Consider the following 23,881-nt stretch of genomic DNA (forward strand, 5'->3'; position numbering starts at 1 on the left):
GCACAAAAACTGTGAATTATTCCAAAAGTAGGAAGCAATAAATCGAAAAGTATTCGGAAGAGAGTAAAAGTATCTTAAGTGTTAATTTTGTCTCTAGGGGTTCATATTTACGATAAAAATATCACGGTGTTAGATCCCATCTTTGAAAATTAGGCACCTATTGAAGGATGCTAAAGTTGATGTTTGATGTTAGAGATCTGGGTGGACTTGTTTTTGTTTGTTTGCGTGTCTCTAGCGTCCATAACACAGGAGTAAAGCTTGGAGTCGCTGGTAGTGAAATAGTTATAGCAAAAGAATCAACTCAAAGTTGTCATGACATCGAATTTCAATGGATAATGTAGATTTTTAAGTGACAACTTTTTTAACTATTTTGTTATCTAAAAAAAATGTAGTAGGTAGAGATGAAATAGATAAACATTTAGAGGATATGTATAGGATTTACCGTGCGAGTGAATGAGATAGAATGCTTCTGAAGGTTTCTCTCTGTGAAGTGTGAATTTCACACTCGTTCTTAGTAATTGCATTTAGGATCTCTGTACATTCGACCCTGGTAGTTGCTCTTTCGAAGACGTGTAATGAATTTTTAGTTAAATCGATTCGAATTTATTAAAACACAAGTAACTTCACCATTACAAAAAAACAAAACTATAGTAAAAGTACCATGCCCAGATTAGTGTGGAGCTGAAAGTCAGCAATGCCTTGCGATGCCCAAATTGCGGCTCTATGCCACATGATAGCTTTTTAACAGTATTTAAAATTAAGAGTGCATTTAAGTATTCATAGTTCTAAAATGTTTTACTAATAATCAGAAAGTTGAAATAAAATCGCAACTGAGACCTTTCGAAAGTACATTATATGGCAGTCAAAACATATTCCAATCAGGTTAACATAAATGAATGTAATCAGTCGTTTGATTAATTAATTTCTTGCGTTTTTTTGAAATTAGCTTAATAACAATTTACGAACCGGTAACGGCTCGATATGGTACTAAAAGAGTGAAAACAAAGACCACGTGGTTCTTACAAGATTGCGGATTGGACACACAAATTTAACTCACATACATCTTATTACCAAAACAGATAAAAACAAATGTGGTTTGGATCAAACTGTGGTACACTTATTAGTTGAATGTAAAGCATATGACATAGAAAGACAATTTTGTAAACTCCCTGATAATTTAACAGACTGTCCGACTCAAGATGGGTATAAGCAGACCCTTAGTTTTTTAAAGATCATTGGTTTGTATGATTTAGTATGATGTTGAAGTCAATGTAACTTAAAATGATACTGTAAACTGTGGTCGTTAATGACCCTAGATGTTAAAAAGTGACCCTAAATAAATAAATTAAAAAAAATAAGCATGCATAAAAAACATTGAACGATTGCACAATTTAATGTAATCCAATGATAATACGAGGAAGCAAAATGAAACAAGCTTGAAAAGCATCTACTTAAATTTATTTGGGGGCAATTTCAAAATTGTACTTTCGACTTACCGCTCATGAAGTTGTAAATCAGCGGGTTGACGGCGGAGTTCGCGTAACACATCACGTGTGATATCAGAGCGATGCAGGTCATCACGTCTGTTTGTTGCACGTCAAAAGCGACCCTGGGACAATCACGTAGACGTTAAAGCAAAGGTAAAAAGACCCAAGTTATTTCGAGCAATAAAAAGTCATGGCAAATCCCTGAAATTCAACTATCGCACGCTAAAATGAACGCTGCATACCTTGGAACAAGGTCGAAGATTCAATTCACGTTGAAATAGAAGCTACGGTAACCTTCAAATCAGAATACAATAGGGGGATTTGATAGGAAGACGTACCGAGGCACGTGAGTTCATTACACATCCTTAGCATTAGTATTTCTTCGAATAAGCAAACAATTTGCCTTTGACGATCGATTCCTCTGGGACTTATCACCTATTATTAAAAATAAATTGGACCCGGTGCTTATTTTATCGGCGCTAATGATTGCAGAAGGATATCAGAAGACGAACATAAGGAGGACAAGTTTGCTACGGAATTATGTACTACATACATAAAGTGACCATAAAGCATTCAGATTATTACCCAGAACCAGCTCACTGTCGATCTGATGTTATATGGTTACCGTAGACCACATACAAACATCACAATGTGAATACCGCCACTCGCCTTGAAACATGAAGTTTAAATCTTCATTGTCAACTAAAAGGGCTGTTACGACCTTCAAGACGAAAGATATACCGGTTTCACGGCAGAAATAGGAAGAGTTGTGATGTCACAACATAACATCCAACCAGTACAAAGTTTGCCATATAAAGCTTTTTTTTTATTGCTTGGATGAGTGGACGAGCTCACAGCCGACCTAGTATTACCTAAGTGGTTACTGGAGCCCATAGATATCTACGACATAAGCGCCACCCAGCTTGAGATATAAGTTCTAAGGTCTCAAGTATAGTTACAACGGCTGCCCCACCCTTCAAACCGAAACGCATTACTGCTTCACGGCAGAAATAGGCGGAGTGGTGGTACCTACCCGCGCGGACTCTCAAGAGGTCCTACCACCAGTATAAAGCTTAAGTATTCAATTGAACTTGACCTCAGGTACATGATTCATCATTATCAATCGCCGGCTAATGTCCAAGCCTCGTCCAAGCTTCTCCACGACGAATCTGTCAATCGCTAGTAAGACTTCGACTGGTTTTCACGATTTGGTAAACAAAGCGTCTGATAGTAGAACAAAAATTGTACCTTAATACAGAGAGGAGGTGTACCGGGAAGTAACAAACAGCGAACATCGCTACCACAGCCACCAGCATCTTGGCGGCCTTCCGCCGTGACCGAAGCTGACCCTCGGTGGAGGCGTTCGTGTGGATCGATGGCGTTGTGCGTCGAGATGCCGCCAGCCCTGTAGAAAGATTCAAGCTTTATCTGGAGTAGTCCTATAAAGAATCTATGTGATCAATATAGAGGTATAGAGAAGGAGGTAAATGGAAATCACTATTGAATTGATTCTTCGAATCGCCGCAATTATCGTTGCTATAAACAATTGACACCACATTCAATTTTCACTGAAATTCATACTTGACGAAAACATGTAAATGTATTATTGTATAGCAGTTGTCCACGCGGATGCATCGCTCACTCAAGTAGGAGAGAGACAGATGTCGAACGCTGCCGAACGCGGAGGCTGATTGTGCCTCTTTGTCGTTCGTTGCGCTCTCGCTTGCACTTCAAGCCTTAAATGGAACGGCTCAGAGCGAGGTAACGCCGCATGAGTCATGTTTTTTCGTGCGTGCAGCCGGCTCCATCGAATTATAAGACGTTGTCACGTCAAAAATCTCAAGAATGCATTACACGATGATGTCGCTGGTCTTGTGGCCCTCATTTCTCTGTACATTGCATCAATCGCAATGTCAGCGTTTCCACAAAAGCGAGCAAAACTTGGCATCGTGTGAGAAAAGTTTGATTTTATATCGTCGTAAATGTACCGTAATGTACTAGCGTTTTCGCCTTGTCAAGAAGGTTAGTGATTTTATTGACATTAGTAATAGGCAAATATGGAAAATTAGTCTTTGCGGCTTTGGTGTTAGAGCGCATTTTAAGCCGGCACGGATAAGTACTATAGTCCTGTAACGAGTTGTTCGGTTCCAATGGTGGGTCAGACTATAAGCAGTAATATTGGGGATTCTACTTTGTTTGTTGGCGACATTCACGTTATGACGTCAATGAGCCCTGATCACCTCTTAACCCTAAATAGGCCGTAAGCTCATTCACGCAACCGCGAAAAAGAAGATTTTTTAAAGCGGTTGCAGTAAAAAAATGCCAAATAACAAATAGCACATATCAACAACCTTACATAAACAAACATAAAAAATATATTCAATGAACTGGAATACACTTTTTACTGGTAAATAATATTATCGTCCAATTCTAATGTGTGCGTAAAAGATTTTTACTGGTGGCAGGACCTCTTGAGAGTCCGCGCGGGTGGGTACCACCACCCTGCCTATTTCTGTCGTGAAGCAGTAATGCGTTTCAGTTTGAAAGGTGGGGCAGTCGCTGTAACTATACTTGAGACCTTAGAACTTATATCTCAAGGTGGGTGGTGCATTTTACGTTGTGGATGTCTATGGGCTTCAGTAACCACTTAACACCAGGTGGGCTGTGAGCTCGTCCACCCATCTAAGCAATAAATAAAAAATAAAAAAAGATCAATAATAAATTACGGTACCCGAAGCGAATCGAGGGCGGGTCGCTAGTATTTCTACATGTTACTATAATACGGGATAGTCCACAAAAGGAAAATAATAAATAATAAAATGTGGCAGAATAGAAGCGATTCTGTAATGTTAATAATAAAAAAAAACCTCTTTTTGCCGCGAAGAAGCTACGCCTATATCGGCTTGAAGCGTATGCCAATCTACAATGTACCTAGCTTTGACGTCAAATCTCAAGGGATGCGATTTTTTTTTCACAGGTCACAATCGCCGGATCCCTACCCGCACGGCGGTTGGGGTATGTGGGAGTTGATCCTCACTAAAAACTCCTGCCGCTCACAGCCGGCGCCCTACCCCGACCGGGCCGGAGCCCAGTTGGAGCTAGACATGCCACGAATGGCTACTAGTACCTATTATTCGGCCGAATACCGAATACCCAAAAATGACGGGCAGGTCACAAATTATGTTTCGTCAAAAAACTCTAATCATGAGTTTTGTATATTATTTTCACAACAAATCTATATATATTCCCATATGGCAGATTTTTTATTAATTAGTGTCATTCTTTAATGAACAAACATTTGAAAAAGAACTAACGAACAAACTTTTCTACAAAATCGTGATATTTTATTTAATTTGTTATTTATATTGATCTGACAAAGCGTGCCGTTACTCGCAATTAAAACAGTCAAATGGCCGGACACCGCCCACGCACGATGGAGACAGGTCCCGACATGTCGTATCCACAGATTCGGTAGAATCTGGCGCCAAGTTCCGTTCAAAAATCCCGTTGTAAATGGAGCGCCAGACTACCCACTGTGTTTACTGTAAGCAGAACGGTTTTTTGAGGTTGCGAAATTTTATTTAATTCTACGGTTTCTAAATTGTTTATTCTTTACGCGCTCGACTAACTAGCACTGATTCTCAACCTTTTATTTGTTGCGGCACATATTTAACGATTTTAAAATTTGGCGGCACACATTAAACGATTTTAAAATTTGGCGGCACACAAAGAAAAAGATTTAAACTATTTACTTTCTAAAACACAGCATAAAACGTTTATAAAAAACCATTAAATATACGAAATAAACTAATATATGCTTTAATAATATTTAAACGTTTAAAAAGGGATTAACTACAAGCTAATAATAATAAAAAAAAAAATTGATATAATTTAATAATATTAACATAATTATATATTGGCAAAATTTGGCGGCACACTTTTGAAATTTCGCGGCACACAAAAGTGCCGCGGAATAGTGGTTGAGAATCACTGAACTAACATGTACTTTGTGCTGAATATTCGGTATTCAGTATTCGGCCAAATAACTATTCGTGGCAACTCTAGTTGGAGTTATTGAGACGACGGGACAGGGTTTACGCAGAGCATATTACATCCATCCCGCCGTCCCCCAGACGCCGGACCGGCGGCCGCTGGTGACACGACTACCGGTTCCCTTGGTCGACAAGCCGAGAGCTCACCTTGATGGCGCCGCCCTACACATTAACCACTAAATATCACCACAGATACGTTATGTTATTTGCGTCTTCATTCAACATCCATGTACGACATGGAAGCGGTCTCATCAAAAACCATCCAATATATCGCACGATCCTTTCAATTTCAATTTCTGTATCCATTATTTTCCAATATCGCGAGATACTGCTTATTTAGTTTAACAATATGGTTGTGGGAAAAGCAGACAATAAATTCGTGCTCCAACTATGCGCTTGTGAACTATATTGGTTTTTCAGTAAGTGATGTATTCTGATATGTATTCTTTTGATATTTTATTCGATTGATCTGTTCGCATTAAATTTAGCGGGCGTGTTGTTTGTTTATTTGACAAGTACATACGAACGTGGGTGGAACTCGGAAACGCGATGTGGCAACAACAGTTTTACTGTTTGACTTCTTTTTTGTTTATATCTCTGTATGTTGACGTTGATGAGCAGAATATTCCAAAGTCTGACTTTTGGTTAAACAGGTACCGAACTATAAGGTTGGTAATATAACTGACCCGCTCCCCGTTCTTCGGGTTCGGCGAGTAAATTAATCTATAGACACAGCCCACTGAGTTTCTCGCCGGATCTTCTCAGTGGGTCGCGTTTCCGATCCAATTGTAGATTCTGTGAAGCACTGCTCTTGCTAGGGCCAGGGTTAGCAACAATCCGGGTTGAGCTCCGAGAGCTCACCTACACACTAGGGTAACGCTGATATGCCTCTCAAGGCTATCAGCATAGGTAGTGGAAAAAAAAACTCGGTGGTGAAGTTGTTAACGCCTCTGACGGTTTCGCCGAGGGTCGTGAATTAGATTCATACATCAGGCAAATATCGTGTTATGAACAGATTTGTTTGCTCTTTGTCTGGGTGTTTATTATTTATATATTTAAACATATATTATATGTGTATACCCAAAGGGATCCTAAACTGAGTCCGAACGATTATGCGCGAATTGTTAACAATTAATAATGACATTAGTGATTTATCGCATGTTTACTAGCTAAAAAAATGTCTTATTCAAAATAAATATAATACGATAATAATAAATGAATGAAATCTACACCGAACTTAAAAGCCTCGATAGATTTGCAATAGGTTGTATGTCTCAAGATTTAATAGTAACGTAATGCTTAATTATATCCAAGTATCTCATTTACACAATTTCTTAACGGAGCGCACAATAGCTCTACAGTGCAAATTTGCAAGACGTAGAATATACTTGCAGGGGAATAAATAATATCCAAGATTATTATTAGGGTGTTTAAGGAGGGTTAAGGAATTAGCCGGAGTAATTAATTTGTTGAGAGTACTGCAGATTGGTTAAGGAGAAATAGCGTCTAAATGTTCTTCTAATTTATAACTGGTCCGATATCTATATATTAATACGTGAAGCAAAAACTTTGTATCCCATTTTACGAAAATTGCGCAAACGGAGGAGTATGAAATTTTTCACACTTATAGAGAATATAGAGAAGAAGTGCACAATGCTAATATTTTTTTAAAATAATGCATAAAAGATTCATTAAATCAATAAAAAAACATTACACACACTACATACCATGTATTTGACGCACACACGCATGCATACTATTTATTGTCAAACTTTTGTTCTTGACGTCGGTTGTCAAATTGAAAATAGATTAAATATTGTTTGTCTTTGTTAATATTTTTTATAGTGTAGTCTTGGCGAAATTTGTGATTATAGAAGTATAAAATACAATCATAATAGTGTACAAACTTACAATTCCAATTAATTATAGTCGAATTTCGACAACTGCGGGACCTCTAGTATTATAAAAACTGACTTCTATTCAATCTCTGTCACAAACTTACACGTCACACATACATATTTCGTCATTAAGCAACTAACATAAAAATAAATTTGTCTGAGAAAAGACAATTTGCGGTATTAATAGCTTTGAGTGAATTTGCTAATCGGGTTCCGAGTAATTATAGGAGCTTTCGTGCGAGCTTCGGTGACTAAATCAAGCTTATGAGAGATAATCTCTTACCTATACATGTAATACAATGGTTAGCCTAGATTTTGGATTTTAATGATAATGCTTTGACAAGATACTACTGCGGGACCTCTAGTTAGTATAGATGTTTCATCATAATACGATATTACAAAATTTTATCTGAGTCGATTCTAGAGTGCTTATAGCTTCAATTTATCCACTTTCCTGGAACCAGTGAGTTGATCCAGTGGGTATGGTTAGTATTCTGATCTAATTATCCATCAGCTCGAAATGAACTTCCCACCATGATATTTCCTGAGTGTTAGGACATGTCCTTTTTCAAGCAAGGTTTAAAGAGGATCCTCAGAGCTGGATATCTCTGACCTTCGAGTTGCCGATGTTGATGAGCCACGGAAACTATTCCACACCAAATAGGCCGTATTCGTTTGCTTTTACAAAAAAATAATGATGATGCTTCAAGATTCTCCCACTATTTTTCTGACATCGGCTCTCAGTACTATTCTTTAGTGCTTTCTTATCCTTTCTAATCCCTAATCCTTAAATACCTACTTTGATAGAGTGATAGAGATGTATTACAATTACTCTAAACTTTATTTATTTATTTATTACACTTCATGTAAAATTTACATTCGCTGACTTAATGCCTAAGGCATTCTCTACCAGTCAACCAAAGGTAGTTCAGAGTAAATATTGGTGGGTGCAATGGAATTTATATTAAGTTACAAATACATACACATATACATACACACATACATATACATATACATACTTTAGTCTTTTCTTAATCTTAAACTACCCTATTACCAATCAGCTCGGTCTGGTATCACCATGCTTCGAAGCCCTTAGATTTCAAAATTTCAATTTTGTGACCTTGAAAAGCATTTTTTACCTAAAATTTTTATTATACTCACAATTGCTCTGCCCTGTTTGCGTGCTGCACAGCTTGTGGGATTCAGTGTGGCCAGGAATGTTGTCTGATCTCCAAAGGACTCGTACGATTTGACAGTACGCGATCGTCATCAGCAATAGCGGGAATCTAAACAAATTGGAATTTTAAATCAATAAATCATCAAGACAATGCCTAATGATTGTATTCGTTGGGCTGTGAGACCGACTTAGAGAAGATTTTAAGTCCTTAGGTTGGTGGATAGTAACGCGTTTCGGTTTGAAGAGTGGGGCAGCCACGGAATAGATAAATAAGGTTGGAAAGGCCTTTGCTCTAATTTTGTATTAGAACCAGTGTCGCCGCTTCATCCCCACTATTTTAATTTCTACACATACACACAATGTGATTACAAGTATTTCGCACACAACAAAAACACCCACACATAAATCTCAGGACAGATATTCGTTCGCAAACTAGCACAAAACACCCGTAGGCATACACACTCACACACGCAAAAAGGCAATAAAAATGTTCATACACGCTAGTGCTTGATAAAATCGATATTCTTTATCGATAAATTATCTGATGAATGAATGGAGAAAATGAAACATGAAATAAATATTGAAAAAAAAAACTATTTTACTTTTATTAATTACAAATAGTCACTGTCGCTGGAATAAAACGTATTTGTTAAGCAGTTGGCGCTTGCTATTAATTGCGAATGAATTTTTCAAAACTAAGTGTATTCTGATTTTTTTTTATGATAAAATCATTTTCAGTAAAATGTTTAGAGCAAATAGTACTCGTCTTTGTCTCCAGTTTCCTCCTTCCTGTCACGTCAAACCATTGTTCCCTGGCGTTAGGTTCTTTAGGAAACCTAAAATTTTTAATTTACTGCATAAGTCAAATAGCATTTTACTTAGATTTTAATACGTCTTAGACAATATAGTAAATACCCGTAAATTAGAGGTCTACATGTCCCTTTATATTATACCTTCACTTTAATTCAATGATAATAATTCAATAATAATAATACATATTTATTTTACTCAAAATACGTCTCACTAAGAATATACTAGGTATCATTAATTAAATATAAAATAATGCAAAAATTATCCATGTCAAATGTAAATATAGTCGAGAATCCTGTCGATGATTTTATTTCACCACATGGTCACCTCACTATCGACAAACTGCACGGCCAATCAGGGCAAAGGCCGAAATTTCAAAGATTGAAGTGTAGAGAACGCAATGCATGTAGTACATTGGAAGCTGACTTGGTCATTGCGTTCATTGGGCGAGTACACATCGCGCAATGTATGCTATTTATAACTTGCTGCAATAATATTGTTAATGTTTGGAATTTCATAATGCTCAGTATATTTTTATGTTTTAGACAAATAATATTGTAATTAAATGGTAATTACGACTTACCGATCGAAAGATATACCTCCTCGCTCTATACTTGAGGTCTGATTTTTTGTTTTACAAGTTATAATTGCACAACACGGCACTATAAAGCGGAGATCTGTTCGCCAAGTAGTCCAAAGCGCACTAAACGCGGTGAATGAAAGAATCGGTCGAGTTATGTTTGTTCTATCATAACTGTGGCACGCTTGCCCCGCCTACATTACCATTCCAACCTTATTTATCTATTCCGTGGGGGCAGCTGTTGTTCTGTAGAAAATGAGACATAGAACTCGTGGATCCGCACGGGTAGGTAATAGGCATAGGCATAGGTAATAGGCTATTTCTGCTGTGAAGCAGTAATGCGTTTCGGTTTGAAGGGTGGGGCAGCCGTTGTAACTATACTGAGACTTTAGAACTTGTATCTCAAGGTGGGTGGCGCGTCTACGTTGTAGATGTCTATGGGCTCCAGTAACCACTTAACACCAGGTGGGCTGTGAGCTCGTCCACCCATCTAAGCAATAAAAATAAAAAAAACACAGCCCACTGAGTTCGCCGGATCTTCTCAGTGGATCGCGTTTCTGATCCAGCGGTTGATTCTGCGAAGCACTGCTCTTGCTAGGGTCAGTGTTAGCAACATTCCGGTTTGAGCCCCGTGAGCTCACCTACACACGTTAGGGCGAAGCTGAAATAGCCTCTCAAGGCTATCAGCATAGGTAGGATTATATATATGCCGGTTCTGAAATACCGTATTATAGAAGGCTACCTGTATATATCTTATGCGTCTGCACGAGTACTTACGTATACAGAAACAGTGCCTTTATGATGTGCCAAGTCAGATCGCTTTCATCAGACCAAGTGGAAGCGCACTGCATGAAGTATTGCACGTTGAAGCGCAGCTGCATCTTCGTTTGCACTTGAAGCACCACGAATTCCGGTATATCTGTTTTGGGATTTGCAGCAATAACGTCGTGTAATAAAAATCAAACGCACAAAATTATAATTTGCGTAATTACTGGTGGTAGGGCCTCTTGTGAGTCCGGTCGGGTAGGTACCATCACCCTGCCTATTTCTACCGTGAAGCAGTAATGCGTTTCGGTTTGAAGGGTGGGACAGCTGTTGTAACTATAATTAAAATCTTAGAACTTATACCTCAAGGTGGGTGGCGCATTTACGTTGTAGATGTCCATGGGCTCCAGTAACCACTTAACATCAGGTGTACTGTGAGTTAGTCCACCCATCTAAGCAATAAGCAATAAAATAAAAAGCCGTTATACTATACATTTGAGGCTTAGACCTCATGTCTTAAGACTCAAGGTGAGTGGTGGCATTCACGTAATAATGTCTATGAGCGTTTGCGATTAAGCACCATGGCCCGTGAGCCCGTTTTCTCGTGTACGCAGTTTTAAAAAAAACATACCGACAATAGCTTTTGTATCAATATTTATAGTAACAGAAGTGAATTCCGCGATGAAAGAACAAGGTCGTATAATTAAATTATATAAATTTTAATTCCATTTTAATTATTGGTGATAAGGTCTCTTGTTGGCTGCAGAAGTAGGCAGCAATATTTAAAATACTTGCTTCAATATAGAAATGCTCAAGAATCTAGCAGCGGCATTTGTTCGAAGATCTTTTCGTTTTAGAGAGACATTTACAATATATTTCCCACTTATGAATGATAAAATATTACTTACTGAATAGTAGAGATAGAAGCCATATAATCAGTATAGCGGTCTTGGCGCGGCCCGTGGTTGACTTGAACTTCAGCGGGAAGCAGATAGCGTACCAGCGGTCCACAGAGATGAACGTCAGCGTCAGAACTGACACCGTCACTGACACTGACTGAAATAGAAACGGAAGATTAATATGATGTGTCTGAATTAAAAATAGAGAAAGGGAGAGAACACAATTTATTGCACATCAAAACACAATTGACATTAGAAAACAGTCAATAAGCAGATACATTTGTACAATAGGCGGTCTTATCGCTAAAAGCCATTTCTTCCAGACAACCGCTTAATTAACAGAAATTCAGGAAAAGATAAAGATACAGCATATATGTTGCCGTGCACTATTAATAATGCATTATTAAAGAAAAATGATTTATATTCCAATAATAATATACTTACATACACATCAAATCAATAGTTAAGATAACAAATTCTAATAAATAATATAATAAATTCAATACCAGAATAGTATGGATTTGGATTTGAGTTGAATTGAAGTTAGTTTTGAAAAAAGCTCTCAGTCTTAAGCAATAGGAGAGGTTGTGATTAGGTTAGCTCAATAGATTTCGGTAACCAATTAAAATCCGGAAGACTTGGGACTAAACAGTAAAACAAACCTACATTTTTTTTATTTTTTTTATTGCTTATATGGGTGGACGAGCTCACAGCCCACCTGGTGTTAAGTGGTTACTGAAGCCCATAGACATCCACAACGTAAATGCGCCACCCACCTTGAGATAAGTTCTAAGGTCTCAGTATAGTTACAACGGCTGCCCCACCCTTCAAACCGAAACGCATTACTGCTTCACGGCAGAAATAGGCGGGGCGGTGGTACCAACCCGTGCGGACTCACAAAGGGTCCTACTGCCAGTGATAATTTTACTGAATTTTTACTGACATTTTAACTGAAAGAAAAATTCAGACGGAATTGACTGTGAAAACCCGTAAAAATTAATTGGCGAGACGAAAACACGGTACTCGATTATGAGAGGGCATTCACGACGCGACCCTTCGTATTTCTAGTGGAAAATTGATACTCTTTTCGCTGTTTTATTTTACTAGAATATTCATTTATTCATCCCTAATGACCGTGAAAAGGATTGGACGAGTCTGTTAGTCGCTTAAAAGAATAATTATTTAATTTCTATTTTATTTTTCTTTCTTTGTTCTGTACTGGCTTAAATTGTACAATCATCTATACATATAAATAAAACTGGATTGTCAGTTTTTAATATTGAATTAACCACTTTTTACTACATGCATGTGAATATACATATATACGGTACATACATTAAAGTAATATTTTTTACAATTTTTGTCTGTCTGTCTGTTTGTTCCGACCAATCTCTGGAACGGCTGGGCCGATTTTGACGAGACATTCAGTGATAGGTAGCTGAAGATATAACGAGTAACTTAGGCTACTTTTTTTATACTAGCTTTGCTCTGCGGTGTTACCCGCGGTACGACAATAACCGCGGGTAGCGTCGCGGGACTCAGCTATCAATAATAAAATTTAATGTTTCCGAAGTGAAGCGAGGGCGGCTTGCTAGTTATATAATACAATTGAGTATCTCATTTGTTCAGTAGCTGATAACTGTACCGTTAAATTCAGATTCGATTACCTCTGTGGCAGATATTAGGTATTCGAAGTCCGGATATGTGCTTGACTAGTTACAGGAATACATAACATTAAACTAGCTTGGACACGTTAAATGTGGGACGTCTGTTACTAGGCTGCACTAAAAGTATCGGGAATGGAATATTTCCACTGTTCCTGTCATATTAAAATCTTTTTAATTGAAAACTCCTTGGTTTTAAAAATCGAATACCATTTATTTATTTAAAAAAAGATTCTCGGTCTTGTCACGAGGTTTTGTCAAACTTGTTTAGTCGTTGAGAAAATGGAATTGACTCGAGAAAATTCAAGAGCGATGATTTATTATGACTTTCGAAGTGGTTTAACACAAAAACAGTGTGTTGACCGGATGATTTCTGCATTTGGTGATGAAGCCCCATCCAAAACCACAATTTATCGCTGGTTTGCTGAGTTTCAACGTGGACGTGTCAAACTCAGTGATGATCCCCGTCAAGGTCGTCCAAAAACTGCAGTCACCCAAGAAAACGTTGATGCTGTGCATGAGCTGATTGAGGAAGTTCGACATGTGACATACCGCGAAATTCAGGCAACTTTAGACATTGGCATGAGTCAAATACAAATAATCTTGCATGAACAATTAGGTGTAAAAAAGTTGTTTTCCCGATGGATACCATATTCGCTCTGTGAAGAGCAAAAAGCGGCTCGCGTTACTTGGTGCGTCAGAACTCTCGAAAGATTCTACGCAGGATCCTCAAATGCTGTATACAACATTGTATCAGGTGACGAATCCTGGATATATGCGTACGAACCCGAAACAAAAAACCAGTCACGAGTTTGGGTGTTCGAAAATGAGTTAAAGCCAACAAAAATTGTTCGTTCACGGAGTGTTGCAAAAAAAATGGTGGCCACGTTTGTCTCCAAAACCGGCCATGTTACGACTATTCCTTTTGAGGGACAAAGAACGGTTAATGCAGAATGGTATGCTAGCATTTGTTTGCCACAGGTCGTTTCTGAACTCCGTAAAGAGAACTGCAACCGCCGCATCATCCTCCATCACGACAATGCGAGTTCTCACACCGCGCACAGAACAAAAGAGTTTTTAGAGCAAGAAAACATAGAATTATTAGATCGTCCGCCGTACAGCCCCGACCTAAGCCCTAATAATTTCTATACGTTCCCTAAAATAAAGAATAAATTGCGTGGACAGAGATTTTCATCACCTGAAGAAGCTGTGGACGCCTACAAAACGGCCATTTTGGAGACCCCAACTTCCGAATGGAATGGTTGCTTCAATGATTGGTTCCATCGTATGGAAAAATGTGTCAAATTTCGCGGAGAATACTTCGAAAAGCAATAAATACATTTTTAAATAGTAATGTTGTGTCACTTCGTTAATTCCCGAAATTTTCAGTGCCGCCCTCGTATATATTAAAAATATGGCCACATATCCTATTACCATTACCAGATATTACGTATTATAATATTACCAGGTCTCTAACCAATATTTACTCCCACCACAATAAATTTGCATAGCCAGGATTCAACAGTGAGGAATATTTTATGAAGTCGTCGTGGCCTAAAGGATAAACCGGATCGTCCGGTGCATTCGTGTTGAGTGATGCACCGGTGTTCGAATCCCAGGCAGGTACCAATTTTTCTAATGAAATACGTACTCAACAAATATTCACGATTGACTTCCACGGTGAAGGAATAACATCGTGTAATAAAAATGAAACCCGCAAAATTATAATTTGCGTAATTACTGGTGGTAGGACCTCTTCAGAGTCCGCGCGGGTATCTACCCGGTACCTGCCACCACCCTGCCCATTTCTGCCGTGAAGCAGTAATGCGTTTCGGTTTGAAGGGTGGGGCAGCCGTTGTAACTATACTTGAGACCTTAAAACTTATATGTCAAGGTGGGTGGCGCATTTACGTTGTAGATGTGCTGTGAGCTCGTCCACCCATCTAAGCAATAAAAAAAAACAAGGATGTGGCTCAGATAACTTGAGAGAAAACTAATTTGTCAAGTAATAAGAAACTTAATACGTGCACTTTGTATGAGAAAAGCAAATCTTTCATGCAGTGCGTCGAGTATATTAGTGTCATTACGCCTGACGAGTGCAAAACATATTATTTTCATTATAACTTAGATAAGATAGAAAAGGCTATAAGTTATTATAAACCAAGAGTGTTTTCTGAATAATTTGATATCACAATAACCTCTTGAACATATTGTTGTCTTTTCATTGGGTCTATTTGATGGGTCTATTGTTGTCTTTTCATTGGATCTATTTGACGGCTCTCTATTGATGCCTAACGTACCCTATCTAAGTTACCTGTTCAACGTTACATTATCTAAATACTTAATAAGAAGCTGAGAAAAACAGAAAACCCTTTTAGAGTTTATAATTCTACATTAGCTTTTACTGGTTTAATGTGAATACCTTGGGACGTGCCTTTATAATTTTTAAGACCCAGTGTCTTGAAATTAACCTCTACGTGACACAATTTAATTGCGCGGAGAGCAGATGTCAAAAATTTCTGGTCATTTATTTGATTATATATGACCGTGAGGATAGTTCTATGGTTTTTAAAAATGATTACGCCATTCTCTTTTCACGATTATCATTGCCTTCCATAATGACAGTAATTAAGACACACATTTCCAATTAATTCTATTTATTAAATTTCAAGCGTACAGCGATAACTACCGTGAGCTCCGCTCCGTTCGACTGTTCGAGCCTGAAAGCTTTGTGCGACAAAAGTAACTAATATTTTAGTAAAACAGTGGTGGCATAGTTTGTTCATTAATTTTCCTGAATACCGTCATAATCAATAGTTGACTTGCGGTAGACTTATAACAATTATTTAATAATTTTAAGATTGAGGGAACAGCTATCTCTAATCACCTTAGTTAACTAAATAACAGGGTTGCGCCAATATACTTAGTCTGGCCACAGATACTGTTACAAAGGAATACAAAAAAAAATCTATGGCAAATAACAATTATTACTTTTACAGTGTGTTAGTCTATATCTATACTAATATTATAAAGAGGAAAGATTTGTTTGTTTGTTTGTTTCGAATAGGCTCCGAAACTACTGGACCGATTTGAAAAATTATTTTTCCATTAGAAGCCGACATTGTCCCTGATGAACATAGGCTACTTTTTTTTATTTTATTTTTTTTGGTTTCATGTGTGTTTTAATGTTTCCGAAGCGAAGCGAGGGCGGGTCGCTAGTTTAATACATAAATATAAAACAATTTAAAGTATAAAAAGCTTATTCGAAGTGGTCTCCATTGGCTGCAACACAGTCCTTTAAACGTTGAGGCCAGTTATCAATAGAAGCACGCACTCTTTCCATGGGAAAATTTTTCACTGCCAATCGTACGGATTGTTTTAGGGACTCCAAATTATCATGGCGTTTAGAGCAAGCTGTACTCTCTAAAACTGACCATAAATCATAATCCAGCGGATTAAGATTGGGACTGGACGACGGCCAGTCTTCAGCTCTGATGAAGTCCGAAATGTTCGTTTCCAACCAAGACTGCGTAGACCGAGCTTTATGACCTGGTGCCGAGTCTTGCTGGAAGGACCATTCTTGATTATTGAACATGGTGTTGTTAAGGGGTTTCACTACCTTTTCAAGAATGGTATCTAGATACACTTGTGCCGATGTTTTGATACCTTTTTCACAAAAGTATGGCTCAGTCACTCCTTCATAGCTAATACCCCACCAAACCATCACTGAAGTCGGATAGTGCCCACGTTGCACTCTGTCGACTAATTGGGAAGCTTCCTTAGATCTTTTTAAATATTATATAATACGACCATTTTGTTTGTTAAAATGTTGCTCAATTGTAACATTTTTCTCATCCGTAAACAAAATTTTTCTATGACCTCCCTTTGCGTACCGCTTCCGTAGTTGTTTCGATTTTACCACCCTATTCTCTTTTAAATTATCAGTTAAGAAATGATCAGTACGTTTCTTATAGGCTGCAAGCTCTAAGTCATCTTTTAAAATACGCGACATGGTTCTAGGTGCTATCTTCATCTCCCGAGATAAAATCTTTTGCTTTCGGACAGGATTTCTTCGAATTCTTTCCCTTACTGCTTTGACCACCTTTTTCGTACAAACACTACGTAGACGGCCAGATCTTTTTCTGTCACAAACAGAGGAGGTCTCATTGCACCTATTAATAGCCCGGTACACAAACATTTTACTAATACCAAGCGTATCGAGAGTTTTCAAAATTGCATTAGGCTCCATACCTACTTTGTGTAATGCAATCACAGCGATTCGGTTCTCTTTATCACCCCACTCCATTTTAATATCGCAAAATATTGTACAATGTATTGGCGCCGAAATGAGAAAACTCAATGAGCAATCATATAAAAATGACAGATTCCAATTCAAATGTAATATTTTGTTTATTTTTAATTGTAACAGTATTTTATGGCCAGACTAAGTATATAATTCTTTTACTTGTGTGTTTCGGTGGTACAGTAGTTAGCTCTCCTGAGTGTTTTGAGCCATGAGCCTAATTTGCGGTTCGATTACCACATCAAAGACACAACATTCGCATCTCTGCTGCATGCAATCGCCTTTCACCCGTGCCAATGTTAATACAGTTATTAAAACGTTTATGAGTATGTATTGTGTAAATCTCTGGTTCCCACATAGTACAAGGAATCCTAGTTTGAGTCCAGATGACCAGATGTGAATGTGTGTGATTATTAATTTTTCTGGAGTGGACGAGACTTTTTTTTATTGCTTAGATGGGTGGACGAGCTCACAGCCCAACTGGTGTTAAGTGGTTACTGGAGCCCATAGACATCTACAACGTAAATGTACAGTATAGTTACAACGGTTGCCCCACCCTTCGAACCGAAACGCATTACTGCTTCACGGCGGAAATAGGCGGGGTGGTGGTACCTACCCGTGCGGACTCCCAAAATAAATTAGTCCTAAGTCATTGACATTTTATAAGCCCGAAACTTTTTAAATTGATGCCCCTCTAGACGACAATATTTCAATGACTAAAGATTATAAAGAAAAGAATTCTTCGAATCACGTCTCAAAATAAATATTGTTTTTATTCTGTTTGTGTTTTCTCGATACCTACTCGTGTATAATGAGAGGGTAGGTAGGTTTCAACGTTTAAATGATACGGTAGAGTAAATATGTCTTAGGGTGAAAACGGCAGTTTCCGGTCTTCGAAGGCATAAAACCTTGATTCAACCTGAGAGTGTGTTAGCCGTTGAATATCAATGACAGAGACACAGCTAAACCATTAGCAACTACAGCCCGCTACTAAGGATACCTTTCAAACCTCGTTCGAAGAAGGGTTTTTTTATTGCTTAGATTGTTGAACGAGCCCACAGCCCACCCGTTGTTAAGTGGTTACTGCCCATAGACATCTACAACGTAAATGCGCCACCCAGCTTGGTATAAGTTCTAAGGTTTCCTGCTTCACGGCAGAAATAGGCAGCGATCAGATGTATATCACAGTGATTAGATGCATGTGAAGCTCATTCTGGGCGCATTCAAACTGTTCCACCATGATAAAAAGATTCCCGAATTGCTTCCTACCAATAATACATTTAAATTTTATCAACAAAAAAATTTTAATCAAATCAAATTTTAATCATTGAATATACTTATATTATAATCTTCTTTCTTTTTAGTCGGACCCTCTTGTCAAAGTGGTCGTGGCTGCCCTGATGATGTAGATGCAGCAGCATTCGCTAGGATCCCAATACTGTCGAGGATTGCCCCCCTTGTATTATTTAAAATAAATATATAAAAATCTATATATATAAAAATGATTTTCTGTTCGTTAGTCTCGCTAAAACTCGAGAACGGCTGAACCAATTTAGCTAATTTTGGTCTTGAATTATTCGTGGAAGTCCAGAGAAGGTTTAAAAGGTAGATAAATATGAAAAAGCTGATGAATTAAATAAAAATAACAATGTTGTTTTTCCTCTGATGTGTCCCCCGTCGGACGGGTTCCTTTTGTTTTTTTTAAAGGACAATGCCCAAAAGTGGGCCAACTTTATGTCAAAACTATTTGAACTTGAAAAACGATGCCTTATTTTTTCACGTTATTTAGTTTATGTATCAACATTTCTTTCAACCTGGCATTGTTTTCCAAAAAAATAAATTACTTATTTGATAACATCCCAAAACTATCCATGCCATAGTTTTTAAATTCGCCAATAGGCAAAGGGCTTAGCCCATACAGCCTTATAGCAAACCTATATGCTGTCAAACGAAAGAGTTGTTAGTGACTTGAACAACAAATAAAAAAAAAAATAGCTAATGCTTATAATTCACAGGCTTCTTAGTTTATTTTTGTTCAATTCAATATTTATATATTGTAATAATTATTATTACTTAAAATCATGAATTATTTAATATTTTTAGATATTAATGATTCCATTAGTAAAAATATCAATGCCCTACCATTACTCTATTCTTATTATATATGATCAGAGAGTTTTGGCAGCAACCCGAGTGAAGCGTCACTTGAATTTTTATTTTAATGTTTTTTTAATAGTTTATTGTGTAATTTGTATTTGTAATATTGTGTATAAAAGGTCTGCGTAAACTCATGCTCAGTCAATGTGGTATTCGTCGAGTTGACGTCAAAACTCCCAAAAAGCAATAAAAAGAGATACACCGGCTTTTTATTGACATAAAAAATATATAACTTCGACAGACTAGGCTGTATAGGCTACGCTCTTTGCCTGCTTAATGGTGAATTTAAAAACAACAACAATATCGTTGCCGGCTTCCGGATTTTCATTTCATTTTATTATTATTATGAGGATATAATAATAAGAAAATGTACGTAAGGGCTTATTTCTAGCAACATAAACCACAATTAACTTATTTAATACTGTAAATAATTATGAGAGCGATTATTGATTTCGTAGAAAACAATTAACAACTTAATTTTAGCTGCAGAAAAAAACAGATTTCTCTTAAACCTGGGTGAAAATATAAAAATCGTTTTCTGAATATGAAACGATATTTCTTTGTCTATCAAATTAAGTTAAAACCATCATGACAGGACAACTTTTTTTAGGGGCCCAAACGCCCATAGAAAATGGGCATTGTCCTTTGTTTTATACAAAAGTTTATGTCTTTTATTTATCGATTGAGGCACCACGAAGTCTGCCGGGTCAGCTAGTTATATATAAAAAGTTTCAATTGAACTATAATTTCCGTTCCGTGTAAAGCCGCTCCGAAAAATCTCCACGGCCACCCTTCAAGACTAATTTTACCAAAGAAATCCATTTGTGGAGCTCGCCAGTTTTTTCACTTGTTTTGTTTGGATGAACAAAAAAGATAAAACCATCAACGGGCATTACGCGATCTTACCAGGGACAGCGTACCGAACAAAAAAGAAACTATTTTCGCTGACACAAATAAGTCTGTATGGAAGACCTTTATCAGCGTTTCACTTCAGTTTTCCGTACCCAAGTTAATGATGTTGAAATCAACTTCGATGAATATTGCATTAGTTTTTTTTTATTGGCGGAAAATGCTTGATTACATTTGATTGACGGGGCGATAGTGTAAAGGGATAGCTGGATCATCTCGAGCAATGACTCCGAGTGTTTTGAGGAAACGGTATAAAAAATAACAATGAACTGTAAGTTTTTTTTTATCCTTACCTATGCTGATAGCCTTGAGAGGCTATTTCAGCTTCGCCCTAACGTTTGTAGGTGAGCTCACGGGGCTCAAACCGGAGAGTTGCTAACACTGACCCTAGCAAAAGTAGTGTTTCGCAGAATCTACCACCGGATCGGAAACGCGACCCACTGAGAAGATCCGGCGAGAAACTCAGTGGGCTAGTGTAAGTAATACCTTTAATATGCTGTTCATAAGCTAGTAGTATCACAAATTTGGTTGCCTTGAGTTTTTGAAATATATTTGTCTGTTGCCATACGATAGATTCTTTAGATAGATAATCTAGGGAAAGAACTGTTTCCCAAAAATCTGGACACAGAAGAAAATATATTTCGAGCATTTCTCCGAATCAATGCGAGTCGGTAAGTATGTCGGCTTACAAAACGAATCAATAATTAAAATTTTATAAGTAACTACAACTATTATATAATAATAATAATAATAAAAGCCTTTATTCAGACGCAAAGGATATTTACAAATAATAAACTTAAATTAACGACTCTGCCGAGTCGGTGACATCGACAACTTCGTCTGTTTGCCCAACTTTGGCAAAGGCCTCCTCCATTTCTTTCCACTCTACTCGGCTTAGAGCTTTCCTTGTCCATAGTTTTCCTGCTACCGTCTTTATCTCGTCTTCCCACCTCCGAATCTGTCTGCCTCGTTTCCTTTTTCTATCTCTAGGGTACCAAAACACTATGCTTTTGTTCCACTTTTCGATGCCTCTTATACTTATACTAAAAACCACTGTAGATTGTTGCTGTTGCTCCTCGCGAAACAATTCCAATTAAGTATCAAATTAAATAAAAACAACTGAAAGCATCATTGCTTAAGTGGAAAGTGGTGTATATACCTGTTGATTAAATAGTGGACAGTGAAACAGCAAGATAAAACTTTCACTTCGATATACCAATCCGCCAAAACAGGTAGAAAAAAATAATTTTAGCGTTGACAATAATAACTGAATACCGACACACCAAGAAAACCAATCATAGATTTTTGGTACGAGTTTTCCTTATTAGGAAAGGCAAGGGGATCTAAGCCCATACAGCCTTCCAATCATAGACTATATTTGGTACACCTACATGGTGTTAACAACCTTACAGCGTTGCCGACTCCAAACTAGTGCTGCCAGCTTGAAGCAATTGTTGCTTACTCGAAACCGGGGTTGCCAAATTCCAATTTGAACTACCAATAATAAACCAGTATTACCAACTCTGATCTAGTATACCACACAAAAACATCTCCACATGGAACAACAAATGGATGCTTTTTGGCAAAAAATGAAGCAAGAAATGTCAGCGCAAACGCGAGAGATAACCGAAGCCGTCACCAAAAATGTATCTGAGAGTATTAACGAAAAATTAACTGCTCTTGTGGAGGAAAATAACAACTTGAAGATGGAAATAAAGACCTTACAAGGCAAAATAAAGTCAATGGAAGACCATAAAAGAAAAAACAATATAATTTTCTTTGGTATGAAAGAGGAAGAGAACAACGAGCTGCCAATCGAATCCATTATAAAACTGCTAGAAAAAAATATGAACATTCAAATCAACCCACAAGAAATCAACAACGCCTACCGACTTGGAGTAAAAAACGATAGCAAACCACGCCCTATCCTCGCAACGTTCACAACAAACTGGAGAAAAAATGAAATTCTCAAAAAGAAAAAGAAACTGGACCAAGAAATTTATATCAAGGAAGATCTTAGTAAAGAAATTTTGGAGAAAAGGAAAGAGCTCCTTCCACAGTTACAGGAAGAAAGAGCAAAGGGCAAAATTTGTTACTTTGTCAAAGACAAAATTGTAATAAAGGAGTCGAAAGATGACAAAAGAGATAAGAGGAAAAGGGACTGCAGCAGTTCACCCAATAACCAACCGAAGTTGGCCCCAAAAAAGATAAACAAGACAAATAGTATGCTCAACTATATGGCGCGAGGCAGATCCGGGTCACTGCCAACACCCTCAACCACAAAATAACGATCAATAGACATCGACAACGGAAAATCAAAACTAACAAACAAAACATATACACCCAACGAAGCAACTACAACTATTAACTAACTAACTAATAATAGCTACACAGCTTAATGCAATTACTAAATAATATGATATATAAGAATACTCTAACAATGGCTGCTTTTAATTGGGATTATAAAGTCACTTGACATCGCATAACTAGTCTTCAGTACCTTTCGTATCTGCTCTAAAGCCGGATTAGTCCCTGGAGGGATATTTCATCGACCACAAGCCTCATGTGGTCGCGCTGTTAATAGGGTTTTGAGAAGATACTTGTCAAAGGGTTGTGGGATCGTACGATCTCTTTTAACATTTTGTCATATGTCATAAAACAAATGGTCTTATGCTGTATGTGTGTCAAATGCTTATTAACTTTTTTTATGTCGTGTGTTAAAAGGTCAGATAAGGAGGATTATGTGGCAGCAACTATCATAGAACACTTTTTTTTTTCTAGCTTAGATGGGTGGATTAGCTCACAGCCCACCTGGTGTTAAGTGGTTACTGGAGCCTATGGACATCTACAACGTAAATGCCGTGCCAACCAACTTGAGATATGAGTTCTAAGGTCTCAATATAGTTGCGGCTGCCTCACCCTTCAAACCGAAACGCATTACTACTTCACGTCAGAAATAAGCGGAGTGGTGGTATCTACTCGTGCGGACTCACAAGACATCCTACCACCAGTAATTACGCAAATTATAATTTTGAGGGTTTGATTTTTATTACACGACGTTATTCCTTCACCGTGGAAGTCAATCGTGAAAATTTGTTAAGCATGTATTTCATTAGAAAAATTGGTACCCGTCTGCCGGATTCGAACACCGGTGCATCGCTACATACGAATACATCGGAC

At 37.6% G+C, this 23,881-nt stretch overlaps 1 protein-coding gene across 2 annotated transcripts in view; it reads right to left on the reverse strand.

Moving 5' to 3' along the window:
- The window catches only part of NGR-A5 (neuropeptide receptor A5), a 127,023-nt gene that overhangs the window by 19,939 nt on the left and 83,203 nt on the right, over positions 1 to 23,881 (reverse strand). For both annotated transcript variants that reach the window (XM_038017837.2, NM_001134268.1), the window contains 5 exon segments: positions 11,678 to 11,825; positions 10,782 to 10,923; positions 8,599 to 8,723; positions 2,736 to 2,892; positions 1,497 to 1,609 (listed from right to left, as the gene is read on the reverse strand). In XM_038017837.2, the coding sequence (XP_037873765.1) occupies positions 1,497 to 1,609; positions 2,736 to 2,892; positions 8,599 to 8,723; positions 10,782 to 10,923; positions 11,678 to 11,825 (685 nt within the window).

Source organism: Bombyx mori, chromosome 20, assembly GCF_030269925.1.
Source record: "Bombyx mori chromosome 20, ASM3026992v2".
Taxonomy (NCBI): domain Eukaryota; kingdom Metazoa; phylum Arthropoda; class Insecta; order Lepidoptera; family Bombycidae; genus Bombyx; species Bombyx mori.